This window comes from Drosophila virilis, chromosome 2, assembly GCF_030788295.1.
Source record: "Drosophila virilis strain 15010-1051.87 chromosome 2, Dvir_AGI_RSII-ME, whole genome shotgun sequence".
In the NCBI taxonomy this organism is placed as follows: Eukaryota; Metazoa; Arthropoda; class Insecta; order Diptera; family Drosophilidae; genus Drosophila; species Drosophila virilis.
This window is the reverse complement of record NC_091544.1, coordinates 27,462,182-27,482,330: the sequence shown is the minus strand read 5'-3', so window position 1 is coordinate 27,482,330 and position 20,149 is coordinate 27,462,182. Positions and strand designations below refer to the sequence as shown.

Below are 20,149 nucleotides of genomic sequence, written 5' to 3'. Positions count from 1 at the left end.
ACAATGACGTCGAGTCACATTCTTGTAAGTACTAGTTGAGTAACAAGTTGGCTCAAATGCGGAAGCTAAAATAAAAGCAAAAAAAAAGGGCCAAACAAGGAAACTTAAGTGGAAAATGCAGGACCAGGAAATACCCTGTACCCAGCTTACACTTAGCAGAGTATACAGTCATATTGTAAATAAATTCTGTTCCTATTTTTTTATTGTTATATTTTCTGTACTCAAGAATGATTTGCTAATGAGTGTAAGTAGGGCTAGGTCTTTTCGAAATTAAGTTTTAAATCGAATCTGATAGATTTATAAAAAAAAAAGATATAAGTTATCGAAAAATAAAAGTACAATTTAAATTTGACTGCTAAGTAGTTCATACTACGCTTCGCAAATGAATTTGGATCCACTAGAAATTAGGCAACAAGTCAAATTTCAACAATATTAGACAAACCATAAAGGTAAACGAAAAATAAATATTACCATTTTTATTCTCATGACTCATACTTTAAAATATGGTAAGAAATTGGAAGTAGGTCGATTAGAAATTAAGCAACAAATCGATTTCGGGCTATTTAGAAGTGTTTCTACAATAAAGCTGCTTTGCATATGAAATGTAGGACATTATGTGTCCATATGGGTGTTCATTTGACATTTACCCAATATACCCAATTGGCACAGGGTATTGGTAGGAAGCAAAAAAAACGGAATACAGTTACAGACTTCTATGCAGGACAGACAGTTCTGCAACGGATAACAGCCAGGACTCGCTGCCGAACGAAGTCGCAGTCGGTGTAACTTGACGCTTATCACCGCAAAAGTTTTTGTCAGTTCGCAGACTTTGGCCGGCGTTGACAGCGCTTAAACTTTGCAGTCAGGCGGCGTTTGTTAGAGCTTTTGAGAAATTAAGAAAGAAAAGTGCCATTAAATTTATTAAATTCTGAAAGAACCTTTCGTAGCCAAGTCAAACTCGCTTGCTTCAATTGCCAATGCGGCTAATTACAGGGCCAAAAGCTAAGCGACGCCAGCCAAACGCTGCCGGCCCAATGTGCAGCCTAATGCGCCGCAATTAGCTGCCACTCAACGCTCCGCATTATCCAATTAAAACTGCTCGGCGCAACAGTCAACGGCAGCCCGTACACACACGAAGCCCGAGACAATGCAAACGTTGAGCTCTAACATGGCCGTTGGCCATGGCCAAAAGTCATGGCTGCCATTCACAGCATGCATTAGCCATGGCCAATGACCCCTCTTCACCACCCCAACCCATCAGCAGGCATTGGCAGTTTCTAAGGCAAGCAATTGAGGTCCTTAAATATACAAACTGTTTATACTCAAGATTATCATATACATACTGCTTATATACGGCTTAGAGAATAAGGTTCAGCCTTATGTGCCCTTCACCCAAAATTCCTTGTTCCAGAGCAGCTTTTACCATAAAAGTCTGTATCAAAGGCAAGTCTTTTAAGACAATTTTCAGTATTACATGGTCTTATATATACGTATAGCTGTGTGAATTTATAAAATTTTTATTATGTATTCCGGTCTGTTAATTTGGCAAAGGTTTGACTGTAATTAAACTCTATTTCAACAGCTCTTATTTAAGTCATATGCTTTTTTCTTCTTTGCATTCACTTGACCTTTAGTGGTGAATGAGCTGGCTTGAAAAATTTGCTGGTTCGCCATTTTAGGGCATTTAAATCACGCGACGCATGTCTGGCACATTGTCTCGCTCCTTGAATACCCCAGGGCGTCTACGAGAGCTATTTAACTTTTAATCCATCAAAATGTGCGTCATTGTCGTCGCTCACTGTCGCAGTCAATAAGTAAAAATTATTTAAACGCTAGAAAAAACGGAAAGGCACAAGTAAGAGTGCTCTAGGCGAGAGTAAATACCCTGTATACAGGTCGAATATTGCTGGTAGTTATTCGTAATTGATGTTATGTACGATTAAGGGAGAAATATATTTTTATCGTCGGGAAACATTATCTAAATCTAATCTAAACAATACAGTTTTATATTTGAATATCCATCAAATAAAGTCGTGCAACAAAAATGGTTGTGTTTCGAAAAGAAATTAAATTACAATGCTATATTTGCCTATTTTTAGACAAATGGGAAATTTTATGAAACGTGATACAACAAATTTAATTGGACAAAACTTAATATATTCTTTAAAATATACTAAGAAAATTTGGTGGATAGAAAATATATTTTTATCGATTTGGGTTACATTATGCATTATCGAAAAATGGTAATCCATTTTTTCATTTTATTAGTCGTAGTATAAGTTGCAAATTTATATTTTTTATCGATTTTGACAAAACAAAATGAGCTATCGAAAAATACAAATACAAGTTTTTTTCAAACAGTTAATAACTCAGACTAGGAGATAAAAGTACATTTTTTACACATTATCCTATATGTACAGGGTATAAAACAAAAATGTGAAAGGCAAATGCAATGCACTACGTAAATGGCAGACAGCATAAGGACAGACAATCGTTTGTCTGTCTGTCAAGGCACATCGATTGTTGAAAGCATTTCATTATATTTTACCTTCTACATTTTATATTCTGCCTTCCCAGAGGAATAGCAATAGCGGCATTCGTGGCAAGCACCGTGGAAAATATTTCTGAAGTCGTTATCGTAACTGTGTAAAACGTTAAAAATCGGTGCGTAATTGTGTGACGTTTTTGACAGGCTTTGCCTTTTTTGTGTAAATTGTATAATTTATTTTAATTGGCAAAAGCCAAATTCAGCCATAAGACAAACAGACGGTCCAAAAGGAGGTGCTCTTCAGTTGTGCCTGCCGCTGGCTAGCTAGACGTGGTCTAACTGGGACATCAAATTACATAGCTCTGATGCGGCTTTCATTAGTCTAATTGTGACTATTGTGGGTAACGGGAACTGGGGGGGCGAAAACTTGCCAAGTGTGTGATGGCCCACATTCGTTAACCGAATGCTCGAAACCCTCAGTGATTAGCCTTACCTTTTGGCCAAAAAGGCTGGAATACAAAAGCCCACACGAAGCGATGCGTGACAGTGTTAAATTGTACGTCATGCAGCCTGAGGAGAGGTGGGTGCGTGTGTGTGTGTGTGTATGGGTTTAAGCGTGTGTTTGCATGGCTTTTAATTAGAGGCAACTAAAGAGGCTCCACCTTTCTAACCTAATGCACATACATTAACATATGAACGGCATCTGAAATGGCCGTTAAGCGCAAATGTCTATGATACTCATGTTAACTGAAGCAAACTTTGCCAAATTTGCCAAATGCTTTGACTCTCAACTGGAATTTGCTGTTTGCAAGCCAAGACAGTTGCCGGCTTGTAAACAAACTAACAACTAAACCAAGAACTTAGCCTGAGCGTGGCTGGTGTGACCCTTGAGCCCAGTTGCATAGATCAACTCGCAGGTAAAGAGCATTAACTAAGTTCCAAGTTTTACACGAACTACTTGTCCCAGATTGAAAGTAAACATTGTTAATAAACAGCTCGCATAACGTGAAGTTGTATATGTATATATGCAATATATGTACATTCTGGTCCATTGAACTTTTTTATCATTGATGACAAACTTCTCTCTTCAAGTGTTGTGGCTACCAAGAGCAGCAAAGGTAATGGCAATTGAAAACAACGTTGAACGCGTTGCACCTGTTGGAAATACCCAGGCCCTCGAATTTAGAAACAGCAAAGTTATTCTATCTATTACAAACTGACAGCCAAGTCCTTATGGATATATTCCGTTCATGGGAATAGAAACCAGCTGAAAAAAGATAAGAGAGTGAAAATTTTTTTCAGCTCTTCACAGATTAAATACTCATGCAGAAATGTCTGCTATATTTTAAGTGATATCTTTCTCCAATCATTTCCTATGTGACATAGTTACCTGGTAACACCTGCTAGGTTAGGATCTGTCTTTTTCTATACATCAAAATACTCGTGACGAAAGTATCTTACCCTCTGCACATGTTATGAAATGTTGTCTGAATTCAGATATGATTTTTTACCCATCGATATTCGTACCTTTCATATTTCCGCTTCACATCACGCATACGACCCGTGGCGCATGCCTTCAAGCACTTCCCATTAAAGTCCAATAAAATCAATTAAATTCTCAACTGGCATTTGCTATCGATACTACTTGTTATTGATAACATATGCTGTAATGCCAGTACTACGCCCACCCATCTTCACATTTTCATTTCCATAATTTTATGCACCCTTCGAACTAATTTTCAGACAATTTCGAGTCAAGCCAACGGGGAATGTTTTTATAGATGCCCAATCTCGGCCTCCCGCTGCCACTCTACTTTTCCTTGCTCGCAATGTTCACGGTTTTTATGGGTATTATTTTTTTTAAATTTATCTTTTGGATTCGTTCGAGTAACCCTGCTTTGGGTCCGGCGCCTGTCAATAAATTAGGCTTCATATTCAGACATGGTAATTGATACTCTTTTTTTTTTAATATTAGACAGAGTTGGGTATATTGTAATAGCTCAGCAGATAGTTATATATTATATATAATTATTAACATGTTTTCTTTATATATTTATAATATTTAGAGTGCTTTAAAATGCAATCGCTATAATTATAGTATTATTATTATCATTAATTCGAATACACTTATTATTATATTATGACCCCTTTAAAATTAGAATTGCATTTGCGATTGTATCGTACGATGAGCTCTGTGTAATCGATGTTATTTTAATTTAATTTTTTTCAACTAAAAGGTATGCGGCTAGAAAATGACATAGCTCCGCCGTTGTTCATGGCGATATTATGACGCTCTAACGACGACATAGCTCCGCCGATGTTTTGCAAAATTTTGTCGTTATCCCACTTAATTCTTGATAGAGTTGTGAAGAATGGGGCGGTGGTAAGGTTCAATGGGGTTGAGTTCGTTAATTGGGACGCAACTTGTTTTTAATTGAATTTTGACTTATGCAAACATTAATATTGCTTTTAATTTGGTTACCTTCATTTTTAATTTACCCCTTTATTTACTACCATAATTTTATGTTATTGTTATATTGATCATCATAAATATTCGTTCGCAACTTGAGCCGTTTGCTTGTCTTGTTTACCTCGTAGATTGTGTCCAAAGTTTGTGCTGTAATTTATTGAAGTTGCCATTAAAAATTACAAACGTTGACAGCAGCACGTTTCGTGTGTGTGCGATTGCATGTGTGTGTGTGTGAGCTGTATTATTTATTTAGTCATATAATGACACTGTGTGGGCTACGTATTTACTGTGTCATACGTGCGCACAACAACAAATATTTACAATTATTTATCATATTTATCAAAAGCAACATTTGAACAGTGCCTCCAAAAATGTTATTTACTCTCGGGCTCGGGCACACGCGTGAATCGCAAATCTGCAAATCTTAAAATGTAAAAATGAAAATAAATCTGTTAAAATCTGTGTCTGTCTACCAGCCCGGTCTGCCTGTCTGTTACACTGCCTGCACCAGTACCTGTCTGCAATTTTGATATATCTAGATTATTTGCTGCTGTATAAATACATTTGCATTTACGAATACGTTTGCTCAGATGAGTTGGGATGAAAACACATGGCAAATTGATTGCTTTACGGCTCATTTTGTTCGCTGCTCGTTAACAAATTTATTTCACTTCACCTTTTTTACATAAAAATAAATATGTGAGCGCACAGTAATGTGCAGAAAGGAGGAGTTTATAGTATCTATAAGATTTAAAGTATGCAGCAGGGATGCTCGTGTAGAAGCTATTTCCCTAAATAGGCATTCCCTTAGGTGTTTGTTAAATGAGGTTTAACTATTTGATATGACAGTATTTTAATATGTCAGGGCTTTCGCGGTATAACTTAATTTTATTTTAATACTTATATTTTAATAATACATTAATACAATTGGCATTACAATTTAATTTTGCATAATTTGTTTAAGAGACTTTTAATGCAAACTTCTTAGTTATTTTCTTTTAACTCTTTTTCCCTGTTAATGTTAAATATAATTTTCTGCATCTTAGTTTTATTTCATGTTTTATATTTTGCGTAAATATGTCAAGTGCAATGTTAACTTTCTAAGATTATTCAAATTGCGTTTAATTTGAAAATAATTAAAATTTCAATCATATGAATATTGTTGAACAATGGCATATTCAAAGCCATGCTGCATCTCATAGATAGCGCACGCTGTGCTATTTCTTGTCAGCCTGGCTAAGCTGATGCAGCCAAATGCCTTGTGGTGTTGTGTGGCGCCACACCCCGCACGAGGTATTTGGGGTGGGGCGGCGGACATTGCGTGCACTGCGCCATTAATTGCAATGCTGTAAACACTTTTTTCCTGAAGCGCTCGCAACACACCCTACACATACACCCTCTAGTTGAATTTCAATTGCAAAATACATGCAGGGCGGTGTAGAGGAGGGACGGCTTGGGAGAGTGGGGCTAGGCGCAACAAATTAGTTCACATGTTCTTTTTAGTGCGGTTGCGCCCCAAAAGTAAATGCGTGCCATACGCCCACTGTTCAGGGGTTGCTTGCGTTTTGCCGGGTCCGACGCGTCGCATGCGGCGCTGGCAAAAATGATTTAATGGCCATAATGTTAGTTGAATGGTTAATTCACTTACGTTTATGGCCAGCCGCCGCCTCAGCTGCTGGCTTTCGATGGACTCGAATCCCGCAGTTGCCCTCTCCAGGGAGCTATCGTCAGAACATGTGTCTGACAAGGGGCAATACTGCACTGAGGTTACTCGGCCCGATGCGGTTCGCATGTGTAATTATTGTTTAGATTTTATTCCTACTCACATATATGTTTATGTGCACGTGGGTGTGGGTATGTAAGCCTGTGTGTGTGTGCTGCCTGGCAGCTTTAATGTGTTTATAACGTATGAGTAATGGGCGTCGTTTGTGGTTCCTTGGGGTCGGAACCGACACCGCTTGCTGGTTGAATTGAGGAGCTCTTGTGTTTTTAATTAGATGTGAAAGCCTTGGTCGGCTCTTGTCTCTGGACGGATTGTCATCAATCTCTAGAGGCATCTGCTGCTTGGCCACGCCTCTTAGCAGTTCATTTATTATGCGACCAGAACCTGTCCCATACCATACCATACCATATTGTAGTTGCGCAATTCACAATTTCAAAGTTCAGGCATGTGTGCGGCGGCAATAAAAACTTTTTCATTAGTGCGTAAAGCTTGAAAGCACTTCTCGTGGGTAGCAGCTGTTGTCCGGAACCCTCCTGTAGGACCCCAGTTCTTTCAAAAGAATACATTTTAAAGTCAACGCGCAACAGTGACAATTGACAAGGCTAACGAGTGTAAGAGTGTGAGTGGCTGTGAGTAGTTGTGTGTGTGAGGGTGTGTGTGGATGGGTAAGGGTTTCCTTTGTCTTATTTCAGCTGTAAATGTTGATGTATTAAACGCGAGCTGAATGACAAATCATATATACACAGAGTTACGTGCGTCAAAGGAAACTGCGCACACACTTTTAAGCACTTAAAAATAGGAAATTTAATTTTTGATTAACATTTATTATTCTCTAAAAATTATATATTTTTAAATTTTAAACAAAATTAGGTTTTGGCAACGAAAATTTGCGATTACGTTAACAAAAACTTTAAAACTAAGTAGTATTCATAAATTAATTTTTCGCATATATTACATTTTGATTTTTACTTTTAAATAAGACAAATAGGATTTAAAGCAATAAAAATTGCTAACGTATCGGTAAAACTACAAAAATGTGTTTATTAATTATACAAATATTAAACGAATTAAAACTATTAAAGAAATGTTAATAAAAATGTTAAATAAAATAAATAAATTTAAAATAAATTTCATAGGCCCGTAAAGTAAAAGCAAAATCCAAAGAATGTTTCTTAAAAATAAAACCTTTGCCAGGGCCCTGAGGTAAAAACAATAATTTTTAACATATATGTATATGTACATGTGTGCGTGTTCGAGTATGCATGTATAAATAATATTGTCAACATGTTGTGTACCTAAATAAGGCTTTTATTGGGCGCAATTTACATGCGGCACTCGCTTTTCTTTTATTGAATTTTAAGCAGCTGCCGTTCGAAAGTGACAACAATTGCTGTGGGGTGTATGTTTGTGTGGGTGCGTGTGTGTGTGGTATATGTGTATGGGTGTATGTGCGTGTGTGTGTATGTTGGCGCTTGTGTGTGCGGCAGCTGCACGAAATGATTGCAATATAAAAATTTGCACAGCAAATTGAGAAATAATGCAAATATTAAAAGCAATAAAGTTGCTTGCCTCATAAAAAATTTACATTTTGACTGCGCAATATTTAAATAATATATAAATAAATGTTGCTAAATTATTAACTTTATAAACTTGTATGTTGACAGGTCCATCAATGTTCATTGAGGCAGATGAATGCATCAACATTTACCGGAAGTAAGTGCGGATGAGCACAATTAGCATATCGGCAGTGGGCGTGACCGGGGGCGGTTCGGGGCGGTACGGTTTTGCGGACGAGAGGGGCATCCGCTTTGTCGCCGTTTCAAATTAATTACGCCAATGCACATGCAACAACAGTTGCAACAATAAGGGCCAGAAGAATGGCAGTCGCACTTGCGTCACTTTAGCAATTGTGTGCACACACACACACACGCACACACGCACACACACACACACAGACACACACAAGCGTAATGAGAGCCACAAAAGTTTTGGTTTGTCTGGGGCTGAATTGTTGCCTCTTGTTGCAGCAATGGCAACTTCCGCTGCAGACTTGCGGCCAGCAAATCACATCAACAACAACAATTGCAACAACGACAATTCGAGCGTTTAGCTTCTCAATTGAAACTCAATTGTTTACAGTTTAGCAAGTTTTCAATTTGCTAAAATATGTTTAAGCAGCTGCCAGCATCAGAGCAGCAAATAATTAAAATGAATAATTATATTGAATAATAAATGTTTGAACCTTTGAAACAATAAGTGTGCACTTACATGGGCTTATATTTATACTAAGCTTGTTTTTAGGCAAATTATCTGACCTTAAATAATTGATTTATTCAAAGTATGAAGTTGTTAGAAAAATGTTTCAATTAAAACTGGATAAAATAAGAGAGAATATATGTCATCGGCAGATCAAAGATCAAATATCCTAGCAGGCAATTCATAATTTTATTTCGTTATTTATTATATGTTTTAATGTCTTAATTATTTTATCATTAATTATTTTGTTGAGCATTTTATTATTGATTAAAGTTTTCATACGAAACCCATATTGTCGACGTATTAATACGTTATTTCTCATAAGAATCCTGTAGGAAAAAGCTTGCTTAAAGATTAATTGAAAAATTTGTTTAATAAAAATGCCTTACTTCTTCTTCTTTTCTGTAAAAAAACAAAATAATACAGTAATGCTTATACGAACTAGCTGAATAAAAAAAAATAGTTCTAATGAAAACTGGCATAACAACGGACACTTGACTCTTGATGCTGATGAAGAAACTACATGTTAATTTGCTTAACAAAATATTTCTATAAATATAAAAATGTATTTTTAAAGTAACAACACCTACAAAACAATCAGTAAACGAGCGCCGACAGTATAAAACTGTTCTTCGGGCTGCACCGAGCCGTTACATATTTTATTTTAATTGCATTTTCTCGTAAAGTGAAAGGAAGACAAGGATTAAAAAGCAAGAGAGCGGCTCTTGGCTAAGAGCAAATGGTTGTTTGGTCTTGAAAATTGACTGCTAACTGAACCAGCCCGTAGATAGTTAAAAAAAAATGTTTCAATTATGAATTTTCCCCTCTCGCAGTTTACATAAAATATTCTACATTTTAAAATAATAGTTGCTGTTTAACCTTATTATTGACTCTAACTTTATTCAGAACTATATTCTTACATTAAATAAGAAACTTTATATGTGACATTCAAGGAACCTGCTTAAGGCCCAATTCAGCAACACAATCCCCAATACCAATCGAAATCCATTGATGAGCGCACGAGACATGCGATTACGTGGTTGTCCGTTTGATGCTGCTTTTGGGTTTTGGATACACAATTGAGTTGAGGGGAGTGCAGGGCACAACTGACCGTGCTAATCTACAGTTACAATTTCTGTGGTTGAGCTTTGATTAGATACAATAATAGTGTTGATTGCTCTGCTGATTGGCTCAGCACTTCCTGGGCCGCCCAAATGATCTAAATTTGACGATGAATTTCAAATATACGTAAATGTATGTATTTTGCACAACCGTTTCAATTGAAACTGGCAGTGGGTGGCAGGTGGTTGCCCAAAAACGCCGCGCGTTGCCCGCCGCCAGCCGCCTACTGCCTGTTACGGACTACTCCTAGCCAAGGGTAGCTTTTGGCTTATTGTGCAATTTTCTGGGACATGAAGTTGAATTTTAAAAATTTACTGTTCGCTTTTATGTGTGAGTTTCAGCTCGAGATCGAAGTAGAAATGTGAGCTACACATTTGCATTTTAATATGATTTGTGTTGGGTCCAAGTATTACAGGTCACACACACTAAAATACATGTGTGTGTTTGTATTAAGGCCACACTCAAAAGCAGTCCACAAAAAGATTTATGTGAAAATTTGCAGCGTAAGGTTTACTGAAAAAAGGTAGAAAAAAACGACTACAGCTAACGTTTGGCTCTATTTTTAGCTCGAATATGATCTTAGAGTAAACTAATCTAAGATGCTTACAAGATTTCCAGATATTTTTATAGAAGTCTACCTAAACTAGGTGAAATACTAAGTGTTACACGACTAGTTGAAATAAATCCATTAGCGTTTATCAGTTGCTGCTCGTTTTACTCAGTACAAATCCTCGGAATACAAAACTTAACCAAACACGACAATGTACAAAGACGCTACTAATTTGGAAGTTATCTCTTGTCTCATATAGATACCGATTCAAGTGCATGCCGATTTTTTATCAGTGGTATGGGTTAGGGCAACAGATGGGCATGCCCGACTCTAACGCTGTTCATATTCATTGCTGACCAAATAAGATTCTTTGATGGTTCAGATTGACAAATGAAACCGATAGGTGGGGTTGCGACCGAGAAGATTATTTTAATATATCTTCTTTTTGGCATGTCACTATGCAAAATTGTATAGGGCATCTGCTTATCAAGCATTCAAAAACAATAAAATACTTTTTAATTGCTTATCTGTTTTTATTTATTTAAGACGCATGCTGAGTAATATGATTATTCGTTCGTTTATAAACATCAAGCTTATAACTGAACTAAAGAGTTTTTAAAAAACTTTAAAGTTGATTTTGATTTATGACTGGGAAAAAAAGTATCGAATAGCAATGCAATGCAAGTAAATGTTTTCTATTTGCCAAATCTTAAATATTTCAATAAAAGATACGCGCACTCCTCCATAGGATATGATTTTAAATAGAAACCCGGACCTTACATAAATAAAACAGTTCACTTTTAAATTCGCATCCAACGCTTCGTCTGCAAAACTCTTGATATTTCGATTTTTATCTGGAATTGGCAGGGCTTATGGCTGAGGGTTGGAGGTGGCGCATCGGGGTACTTGTCCATTCTATAAAGCAGCGCTTGGTTTTGGTAATTTTCAGCTTATGGCTGCCCTGCGCTTTCCATTTCACGGCCAACCGCGTTGGGCGTGCAAAACTCCGGTCTTGCCTGAATGCTACCAATACTCGTAATGCTCGCAAAATGTTTTTTTTTTTTTTCGGTTTGATATCGCTGTAACCCGGCACCAGGCCAGCTGCCCTACCACCCCCCTCACTTACACTGCAGTCCTTCCTCAGCTTGTTGGCCATTCATGATTTTTCATTTCATTTTCGCTTATTGCTTCAGTTTTCGTTTTGTTGCTGGTTTTCTATTTCTAATTTGGTGTGTGTGTGTGAGTGTGAGTGTGAGTGTGTGGGGACTACTCTTTCAGAACAATATACATAGTTTTGCATTGGCTGCAAGTGTGTGGTATATGTGTGTGTGTGTGGTTGGTCTCTGCGTGTGTGTGTGTGTGATATCTTTTGATGTTAAATAAAAGCTTTACTGAAATTGAAAAACTTTTTCAATATATACTTTGCCTTCAATTGCTTCTATGCATATAAATACATAGTATTTATATATATCTCTTCTTTTTTTTAATTTGTCTATATTCTTTCATTACAATGATTTCTATTTTGAAGCAAGTGCATATACATATAAATTGATTAGCATGGTATTCAGCTTTTATGATTTCCCAGGGTAAAGCGGCTTTATTGACCTCAAATAACAATCACTGAATTATCATCCAAAAAGCTGAGCTTTTAAAATTAGAATTTTATATTGAAAAAGTGCATTTGGAGTTCTTTTGTTACTCATCAAAAAATGCGGAAAGTCCAACAAAAATTTATTTGCAATTAATTTCAAAGTGAAGCTTATTGTTTTTGTAAGCTAAGTTAATAAAAATAGTTTGTTGGAATTTAATTTAAAGTTAAACAAAAAGTAAATTAAAAAAGATTTCAGCTTTTTATTTTTTATGTTATCAGAATTGTCGCAAAGACGCACCTTGAAAAACTTCGCATCATCCAGGCCAAGACCTTTCGAAAAATCTCTGGAGCTGAATGATATATTCGCACACGAGACATCGCAAAGGACTTTAAGGTTCCTATGGTAGGAGACGTTTTCCACCAATAAGCAGTTAACTGTTTAAGCTCCGCAATCACCCAGGACGCTATGGCAAGGAACCTGGTAAGGAGGTCAAGAAGAAGGAGACCTGAAAAAAAACATATCCAATAGACCTGACCAAACGCTTCGTTAATTAAGCAAATTTAACATGTACATAAACATATACAATAAATATTTAAATATCATAAATATCATTAACCAAAAATTACGCTGATAAAAGTTGCTAAGCAAGTGAACTAAAAGAATTTTAATACCGAAAAAAAAAGTTATCCAAATTTTAAAACATAATTTAAAATATAAATTTATTGATTTGTGTCTATTGCAACTATAATATTATGAGGATCTATGTAGCTATCCCAGGATATCTCAGCATCCAGCGAAAAATCTAAGAGCATCACGCATATATCGCTCAATATTAGAGATGGCTTTTGAGACTTTTACGTGAGAGTTGAGCATAGATGGTGCCATGTGGCTTGTCGGTCGGTATGAAGACCTCATTGTTCTCCCCTGGCACCAATTGTTGAAATGGTTTTGTATCGAAATTGAAATAGTGCTTATTGGGCATTGTCATTGAGACGACGGACACCTGTGGCAATACGTCCAGAACCTGTTTCTCACTGAGATACAGTGTGTGCTGCACTGAGGGCGAGGGGATGCCCACACTTGGATCACCGGCAAAGTTGCGAAGCACTATATCCTTGACAGTCTCCCAGGCGTGCAAAAAGTTGACCGACTCCGTATCCGAGTACTCCCAGGAGCACTCCACAACGGTGCTAAAGATGCGATCATACTGATCCGCCAGCGTGCGGAACTCATCGTCAACAAAGTTCACAAATGATGATTGTGTCGTCTTCAGAACGCGCAGTCCTTTGATGCCACTGATGACAGTCTGCTTGGGATCTGGAAACAGACGACTTGTTAGGAAGTGCATCTCTCATACCATATATGTGCCTACCTTGACGCGTCAGGATCACGTCGCAGTAATGCTGCGCCGTGGGTGTGAAGATAAAGGCGTGGTTGTGCAGCTGACAATTGCCATTCGATCTGGAATTACAGTTGTTCTCGCAGTACCCTTTGCCGATATTATCGGAAACATCCTGGGTCATGCGCTGCCAAGGATACGCTTCTACATGGACATGTACCTCTTCCACGTGCGCATATGTGCTCAGAAAATGCTTAGCTAATATCAGTGCAAACTTTTCGGGACTCTCGATGCCGTGTTTCTTGGCTAGCAGATATACGGTGTTCTTTTGCGAATCGGTCGCCACAACATCCGAGTTGTTGCCCAGCATATAGTCCTTGTTGCTGTAGAGCTTCAGGTGTGTGCCCACCTCCAATTCCTGAATGCTGTGCACCGGACCCTTGCGATTGATATGCATCACTTTCACTGCATCCTTGCCATATCCCTTGTTGGTAATCTCGTACAGTTGCGCTTGCTCTTGGCCCGCTATGCCGGAACGCTTCAGGCTGCTCAGTTGGCGCAGTGGAGTTGCAAACATACTGAGCATACTGTTTAAGCAGCTGCCAGCATCAGAGCAGCAAATAATTAAAATGAATAATTATATTGAATAATAAATGTTTGAACCTTTGAAACAATAAGTGTGCACTTACATGGGCTTATATTTATACTAAGCTTGTTTTTAGGCAAATTATCTGACCTTAAATAATTGATTTATTCAAAGTATGAAGTTGTTAGAAAAATGTTTCAATTAAAACTGGATAAAATAAGAGAGAATATATGTCATCGGCAGATCAAAGATCAAATATCCTAGCAGGCAATTCATAATTTTATTTCGTTATTTATTATATGTTTTAATGTCTTAATTATTTTATCATTAATTATTTTGTTGAGCATTTTATTATTGATTAAAGTTTTCATACGAAACCCATATTGTCGACGTATTAATACGTTATTTCTCATAAGAATCCTGTAGGAAAAAGCTTGCTTAAAGATTAATTGAAAAATTTGTTTAATAAAAATGCCTTACTTCTTCTTCTTTTCTGTAAAAAAACAAAATAATACAGTAATGCTTATACGAACTAGCTGAATAAAAAAAAATAGTTCTAATGAAAACTGGCATAACAACGGACACTTGACTCTTGATGCTGATGAAGAAACTACATGTTAATTTGCTTAACAAAATATTTCTATAAATATAAAAATGTATTTTTAAAGTAACAACACCTACAAAACAATCAGTAAACGAGCGCCGACAGTATAAAACTGTTCTTCGGGCTGCACCGAGCCGTTACATATTTTATTTTAATTGCATTTTCTCGTAAAGTGAAAGGAAGACAAGGATTAAAAAGCAAGAGAGCGGCTCTTGGCTAAGAGCAAATGGTTGTTTGGTCTTGAAAATTGACTGCTAACTGAACCAGCCCGTAGATAGTTAAAAAAAAATGTTTCAATTATGAATTTTCCCCTCTCGCAGTTTACATAAAATATTCTACATTTTAAAATAATAGTTGCTGTTTAACCTTATTATTGACTCTAACTTTATTCAGAACTATATTCTTACATTAAATAAGAAACTTTATATGTGACATTCAAGGAACCTGCTTAAGGCCCAATTCAGCAACACAATCCCCAATACCAATCGAAATCCATTGATGAGCGCACGAGACATGCGATTACGTGGTTGTCCGTTTGATGCTGCTTTTGGGTTTTGGATACACAATTGAGTTGAGGGGAGTGCAGGGCACAACTGACCGTGCTAATCTACAGTTACAATTTCTGTGGTTGAGCTTTGATTAGATACAATAATAGTGTTGATTGCTCTGCTGATTGGCTCAGCACTTCCTGGGCCGCCCAAATGATCTAAATTTGACGATGAATTTCAAATATACGTAAATGTATGTATTTTGCACAACCGTTTCAATTGAAACTGGCAGTGGGTGGCAGGTGGTTGCCCAAAAACGCCGCGCGTTGCCCGCCGCCAGCCGCCTACTGCCTGTTACGGACTACTCCTAGCCAAGGGTAGCTTTTGGCTTATTGTGCAATTTTCTGGGACATGAAGTTGAATTTTAAAAATTTACTGTTCGCTTTTATGTGTGAGTTTCAGCTCGAGATCGAAGTAGAAATGTGAGCTACACATTTGCATTTTAATATGATTTGTGTTGGGTCCAAGTATTACAGGTCACACACACTAAAATACATGTGTGTGTTTGTATTAAGGCCACACTCAAAAGCAGTCCACAAAAAGATTTATGTGAAAATTTGCAGCGTAAGGTTTACTGAAAAAAGGTAGAAAAAAACGACTACAGCTAACGTTTGGCTCTATTTTTAGCTCGAATATGATCTTAGAGTAAACTAATCTAAGATGCTTACAAGATTTCCAGATATTTTTATAGAAGTCTACCTAAACTAGGTGAAATACTAAGTGTTACACGACTAGTTGAAATAAATCCATTAGCGTTTATCAGTTGCTGCTCGTTTTACTCAGTACAAATCCTCGGAATACAAAACTTAACCAAACACGACAATGTACAAAGACGCTACTAATTTGGAAGTTATCTCTTGTCTCATATAGATACCGATTCAAGTGCATGCCGATTTTTTATCAGTGGTATGGGTTAGGGCAACAGATGGGCATGCCCGACTCTAACGCTGTTCATATTCATTGCTGACCAAATAAGATTCTTTGATGGTTCAGATTGACAAATGAAACCGATAGGTGGGGTTGCGACCGAGAAGATTATTTTAATATATCTTCTTTTTGGCATGTCACTATGCAAAATTGTATAGGGCATCTGCTTATCAAGCATTCAAAAACAATAAAATACTTTTTAATTGCTTATCTGTTTTTATTTATTTAAGACGCATGCTGAGTAATATGATTATTCGTTCGTTTATAAACATCAAGCTTATAACTGAACTAAAGAGTTTTTAAAAAACTTTAAAGTTGATTTTGATTTATGACTGGGAAAAAAAGTATCGAATAGCAATGCAATGCAAGTAAATGTTTTCTATTTGCCAAATCTTAAATATTTCAATAAAAGATACGCGCACTCCTCCATAGGATATGATTTTAAATAGAAACCCGGACCTTACATAAATAAAACAGTTCACTTTTAAATTCGCATCCAACGCTTCGTCTGCAAAACTCTTGATATTTCGATTTTTATCTGGAATTGGCAGGGCTTATGGCTGAGGGTTGGAGGTGGCGCATCGGGGTACTTGTCCATTCTATAAAGCAGCGCTTGGTTTTGGTAATTTTCAGCTTATGGCTGCCCTGCGCTTTCCATTTCACGGCCAACCGCGTTGGGCGTGCAAAACTCCGGTCTTGCCTGAATGCTACCAATACTCGTAATGCTCGCAAAATGTTTTTTTTTTTTTCGGTTTGATATCGCTGTAACCCGGCACCAGGCCAGCTGCCCTACCACCCCCCTCACTTACACTGCAGTCCTTCCTCAGCTTGTTGGCCATTCATGATTTTTCATTTCATTTTCGCTTATTGCTTCAGTTTTCGTTTTGTTGCTGGTTTTCTATTTCTAATTTGGTGTGTGTGTGTGAGTGTGAGTGTGAGTGTGTGGGGACTACTCTTTCAGAACAATATACATAGTTTTGCATTGGCTGCAAGTGTGTGGTATATGTGTGTGTGTGTGGTTGGTCTCTGCGTGTGTGTGTGTGTGATATCTTTTGATGTTAAATAAAAGCTTTACTGAAATTGAAAAACTTTTTCAATATATACTTTGCCTTCAATTGCTTCTATGCATATAAATACATAGTATTTATATATATCTCTTCTTTTTTTTAATTTGTCTATATTCTTTCATTACAATGATTTCTATTTTGAAGCAAGTGCATATACATATAAATTGATTAGCATGGTATTCAGCTTTTATGATTTCCCAGGGTAAAGCGGCTTTATTGACCTCAAATAACAATCACTGAATTATCATCCAAAAAGCTGAGCTTTTAAAATTAGAATTTTATATTGAAAAAGTGCATTTGGAGTTCTTTTGTTACTCATCAAAAAATGCGGAAAGTCCAACAAAAATTTATTTGCAATTAATTTCAAAGTGAAGCTTATTGTTTTTGTAAGCTAAGTTAATAAAAATAGTTTGTTGGAATTTAATTTAAAGTTAAACAAAAAGTAAATTAAAAAAGATTTCAGCTTTTTATTTTTTATGTTATCAGAATTGTCGCAAAGACGCACCTTGAAAAACTTCGCATCATCCAGGCCAAGACCTTTCGAAAAATCTCTGGAGCTGAATGATATATTCGCACACGAGACATCGCAAAGGACTTTAAGGTTCCTATGGTAGGAGACGTTTTCCACCAATAAGCAGTTAACTGTTTAAGCTCCGCAATCACCCAGGACGCTATGGCAAGGAACCTGGTAAGGAGGTCAAGAAGAAGGAGACCTGAAAAAAAACATATCCAATAGACCTGACCAAACGCTTCGTTAATTAAGCAAATTTAACATGTACATAAACATATACAATAAATATTTAAATATCATAAATATCATTAACCAAAAATTACGCTGATAAAAGTTGCTAAGCAAGTGAACTAAAAGAATTTTAATACCGAAAAAAAAAGTTATCCAAATTTTAAAACATAATTTAAAATATAAATTTATTGATTTGTGTCTATTGCAACTATAATATTATGAGGATCTATGTAGCTATCCCAGGATATCTCAGCATCCAGCGAAAAATCTAAGAGCATCACGCATATATCGCTCAATATTAGAGATGGCTTTTGAGACTTTTACGTGAGAGTTGAGCATAGATGGTGCCATGTGGCTTGTCGGTCGGTATGAAGACCTCATTGTTCTCCCCTGGCACCAATTGTTGAAATGGTTTTGTATCGAAATTGAAATAGTGCTTATTGGGCATTGTCATTGAGACGACGGACACCTGTGGCAATACGTCCAGAACCTGTTTCTCACTGAGATACAGTGTGTGCTGCACTGAGGGCGAGGGGATGCCCACACTTGGATCACCGGCAAAGTTGCGAAGCACTATATCCTTGACAGTCTCCCAGGCGTGCAAAAAGTTGACCGACTCCGTATCCGAGTACTCCCAGGAGCACTCCACAACGGTGCTAAAGATGCGATCATACTGATCCGCCAGCGTGCGGAACTCATCGTCAACAAAGTTCACAAATGATGATTGTGTCGTCTTCAGAACGCGCAGTCCTTTGATGCCACTGATGACAGTCTGCTTGGGATCTGGAAACAGACGACTTGTTAGGAAGTGCATCTCTCATACCATATATGTGCCTACCTTGACGCGTCAGGATCACGTCGCAGTAATGCTGCGCCGTGGGTGTGAAGATAAAGGCGTGGTTGTGCAGCTGACAATTGCCATTCGATCTGGAATTACAGTTGTTCTCGCAGTACCCTTTGCCGATATTATCGGAAACATCCTGGGTCATGCGCTGCCAAGGATACGCTTCTACATGGACATGTACCTCTTCCACGTGCGCATATGTGCTCAGAAAATGCTTAGCTAATATCAGTGCAAACTTTTCGGGACTCTCGATGCCGTGTTTCTTGGCTAGCAGATATACGGTGTTCTTTTGCGAATCGGTCGCCACAACATCCGAGTTGTTGCCCAGCATATAGTCCTTGTTGCTGTAGAGCTTCAGGTGTGTGCCCACCTCCAATTCCTGAATGCTGTGCACCGGACCCTTGCGATTGATATGCATCACTTTCACTGCATCCTTGCCATATCCCTTGTTGGTAATCTCGTACAGTTGCGCTTGCTCTTGGCCCGCTATGCCGGAACGCTTCAGGCTGCTCAGTTGGCGCAGTGGAGTTGCAAACATACTGAAGCTTGATTACAAGATTTTCATTGAATGAATTCCGATGAGGCCAAACAGGCACATTTTATATCTCACCTGCTATCTACGAGCCAAAAAAATCTCAGCTGCTTACGTAATTCTCCAGAATCTTACTTTCAACTCACACAATCATTAAAGATAACTTGCTTACCCATTTGCAATGAGTTCAAGGGGGTAGATTAGTTATTGCCCAAGTGTATGTAACAGGCAGAAGAATAGTTCATAAAGCTCATTCTTGCTCAACAGCCACTCGGAAATAATAAGTACTAGATGATTGCTTGGAAAAAACTAAGTCTTTTTTCAAACATAGATCTCGACAGCCTCAAGGCTTATAAGATACGTTCTCCCTTTCACACATAACATTAGAAGAAATGCAACTTGCACTTTGCTTCTTCCGCACATTTAGAATGGAATCCTCATAGTGTAGCACTGAGGAAGAAGAAGCACATCTTGAGTATTTGTGAAGGTAGCTTGGTGCTGGCCTTAGGGTATCTACTAGTTGGGCACACCCAACTAAAGTACTTTTACTTGTTTATTTGTTCTTTGCACACTATTTTTATTGTACTAGGAACATGCGAGATAAATATCTTATAAAAAAAAAAAATAGATGACTTTCACTCGGGAATTTCCAAGTAAATCTAATTAATAAGCACTTGCCATATCTTTTTTGAGCGGACTCTGCAACCTTATTCTTTAAAACCACAATTAAGATACGCACAGGCCTAAGAGCTAATATGC

The 20,149-nt window shown here is 37.4% G+C and overlaps 2 protein-coding genes across 2 annotated transcripts; both read right to left on the bottom strand.

The window, feature by feature from the left end:
• Window positions 1-12,908: 12,908 nt before the first annotated feature.
• LOC116650345 (uricase) lies at window positions 12,909-14,117 on the bottom strand. Its single transcript, XM_032433771.2, has 2 exons — window positions 13,574-14,117; window positions 12,909-13,518 (listed from the first exon to the last, which is right to left on the bottom strand). The coding sequence occupies exons 1-2, from the start codon at window positions 14,115-14,117 to the stop codon at window positions 13,034-13,036; spliced, it is 1,029 nt and encodes a 342-aa protein (XP_032289662.1). The 3' UTR covers window positions 12,909-13,033.
• Window positions 14,118-18,182: 4,065 nt separating this feature from the next.
• LOC6632471 (uricase) lies at window positions 18,183-19,422 on the bottom strand. The gene is made up of 2 exons (XM_002056136.2): window positions 18,853-19,422; window positions 18,183-18,797 (listed from the first exon to the last, which is right to left on the bottom strand). The coding sequence occupies exons 1-2, from the start codon at window positions 19,394-19,396 to the stop codon at window positions 18,313-18,315; spliced, it is 1,029 nt and encodes a 342-aa protein (XP_002056172.1). The 5' UTR covers window positions 19,397-19,422; the 3' UTR covers window positions 18,183-18,312.
• Between the last annotated feature and the right edge of the window lie 727 nt (window positions 19,423-20,149).

Bases quoted from the DNA above. Each gene is read 5' to 3' on its own strand.
- LOC116650345 (XM_032433771.2), bottom strand. From the start codon at position 14,117: ATGTTTGCAACTCCACTGCGCCAACTGAGCAGCCTGAAGCGTTCCGGC. The intron at 13,519-13,573 runs GTAGGCACATAT...GTCTGTTTCCAG, and splicing joins CGTGATCCTGACGCGTCAAG to ATCCCAAGCAGACTGTCATC.
- LOC6632471 (XM_002056136.2), bottom strand. From the start codon at position 19,396: ATGTTTGCAACTCCACTGCGCCAACTGAGCAGCCTGAAGCGTTCCGGC. The intron at 18,798-18,852 runs GTAGGCACATAT...GTCTGTTTCCAG, and splicing joins CGTGATCCTGACGCGTCAAG to ATCCCAAGCAGACTGTCATC.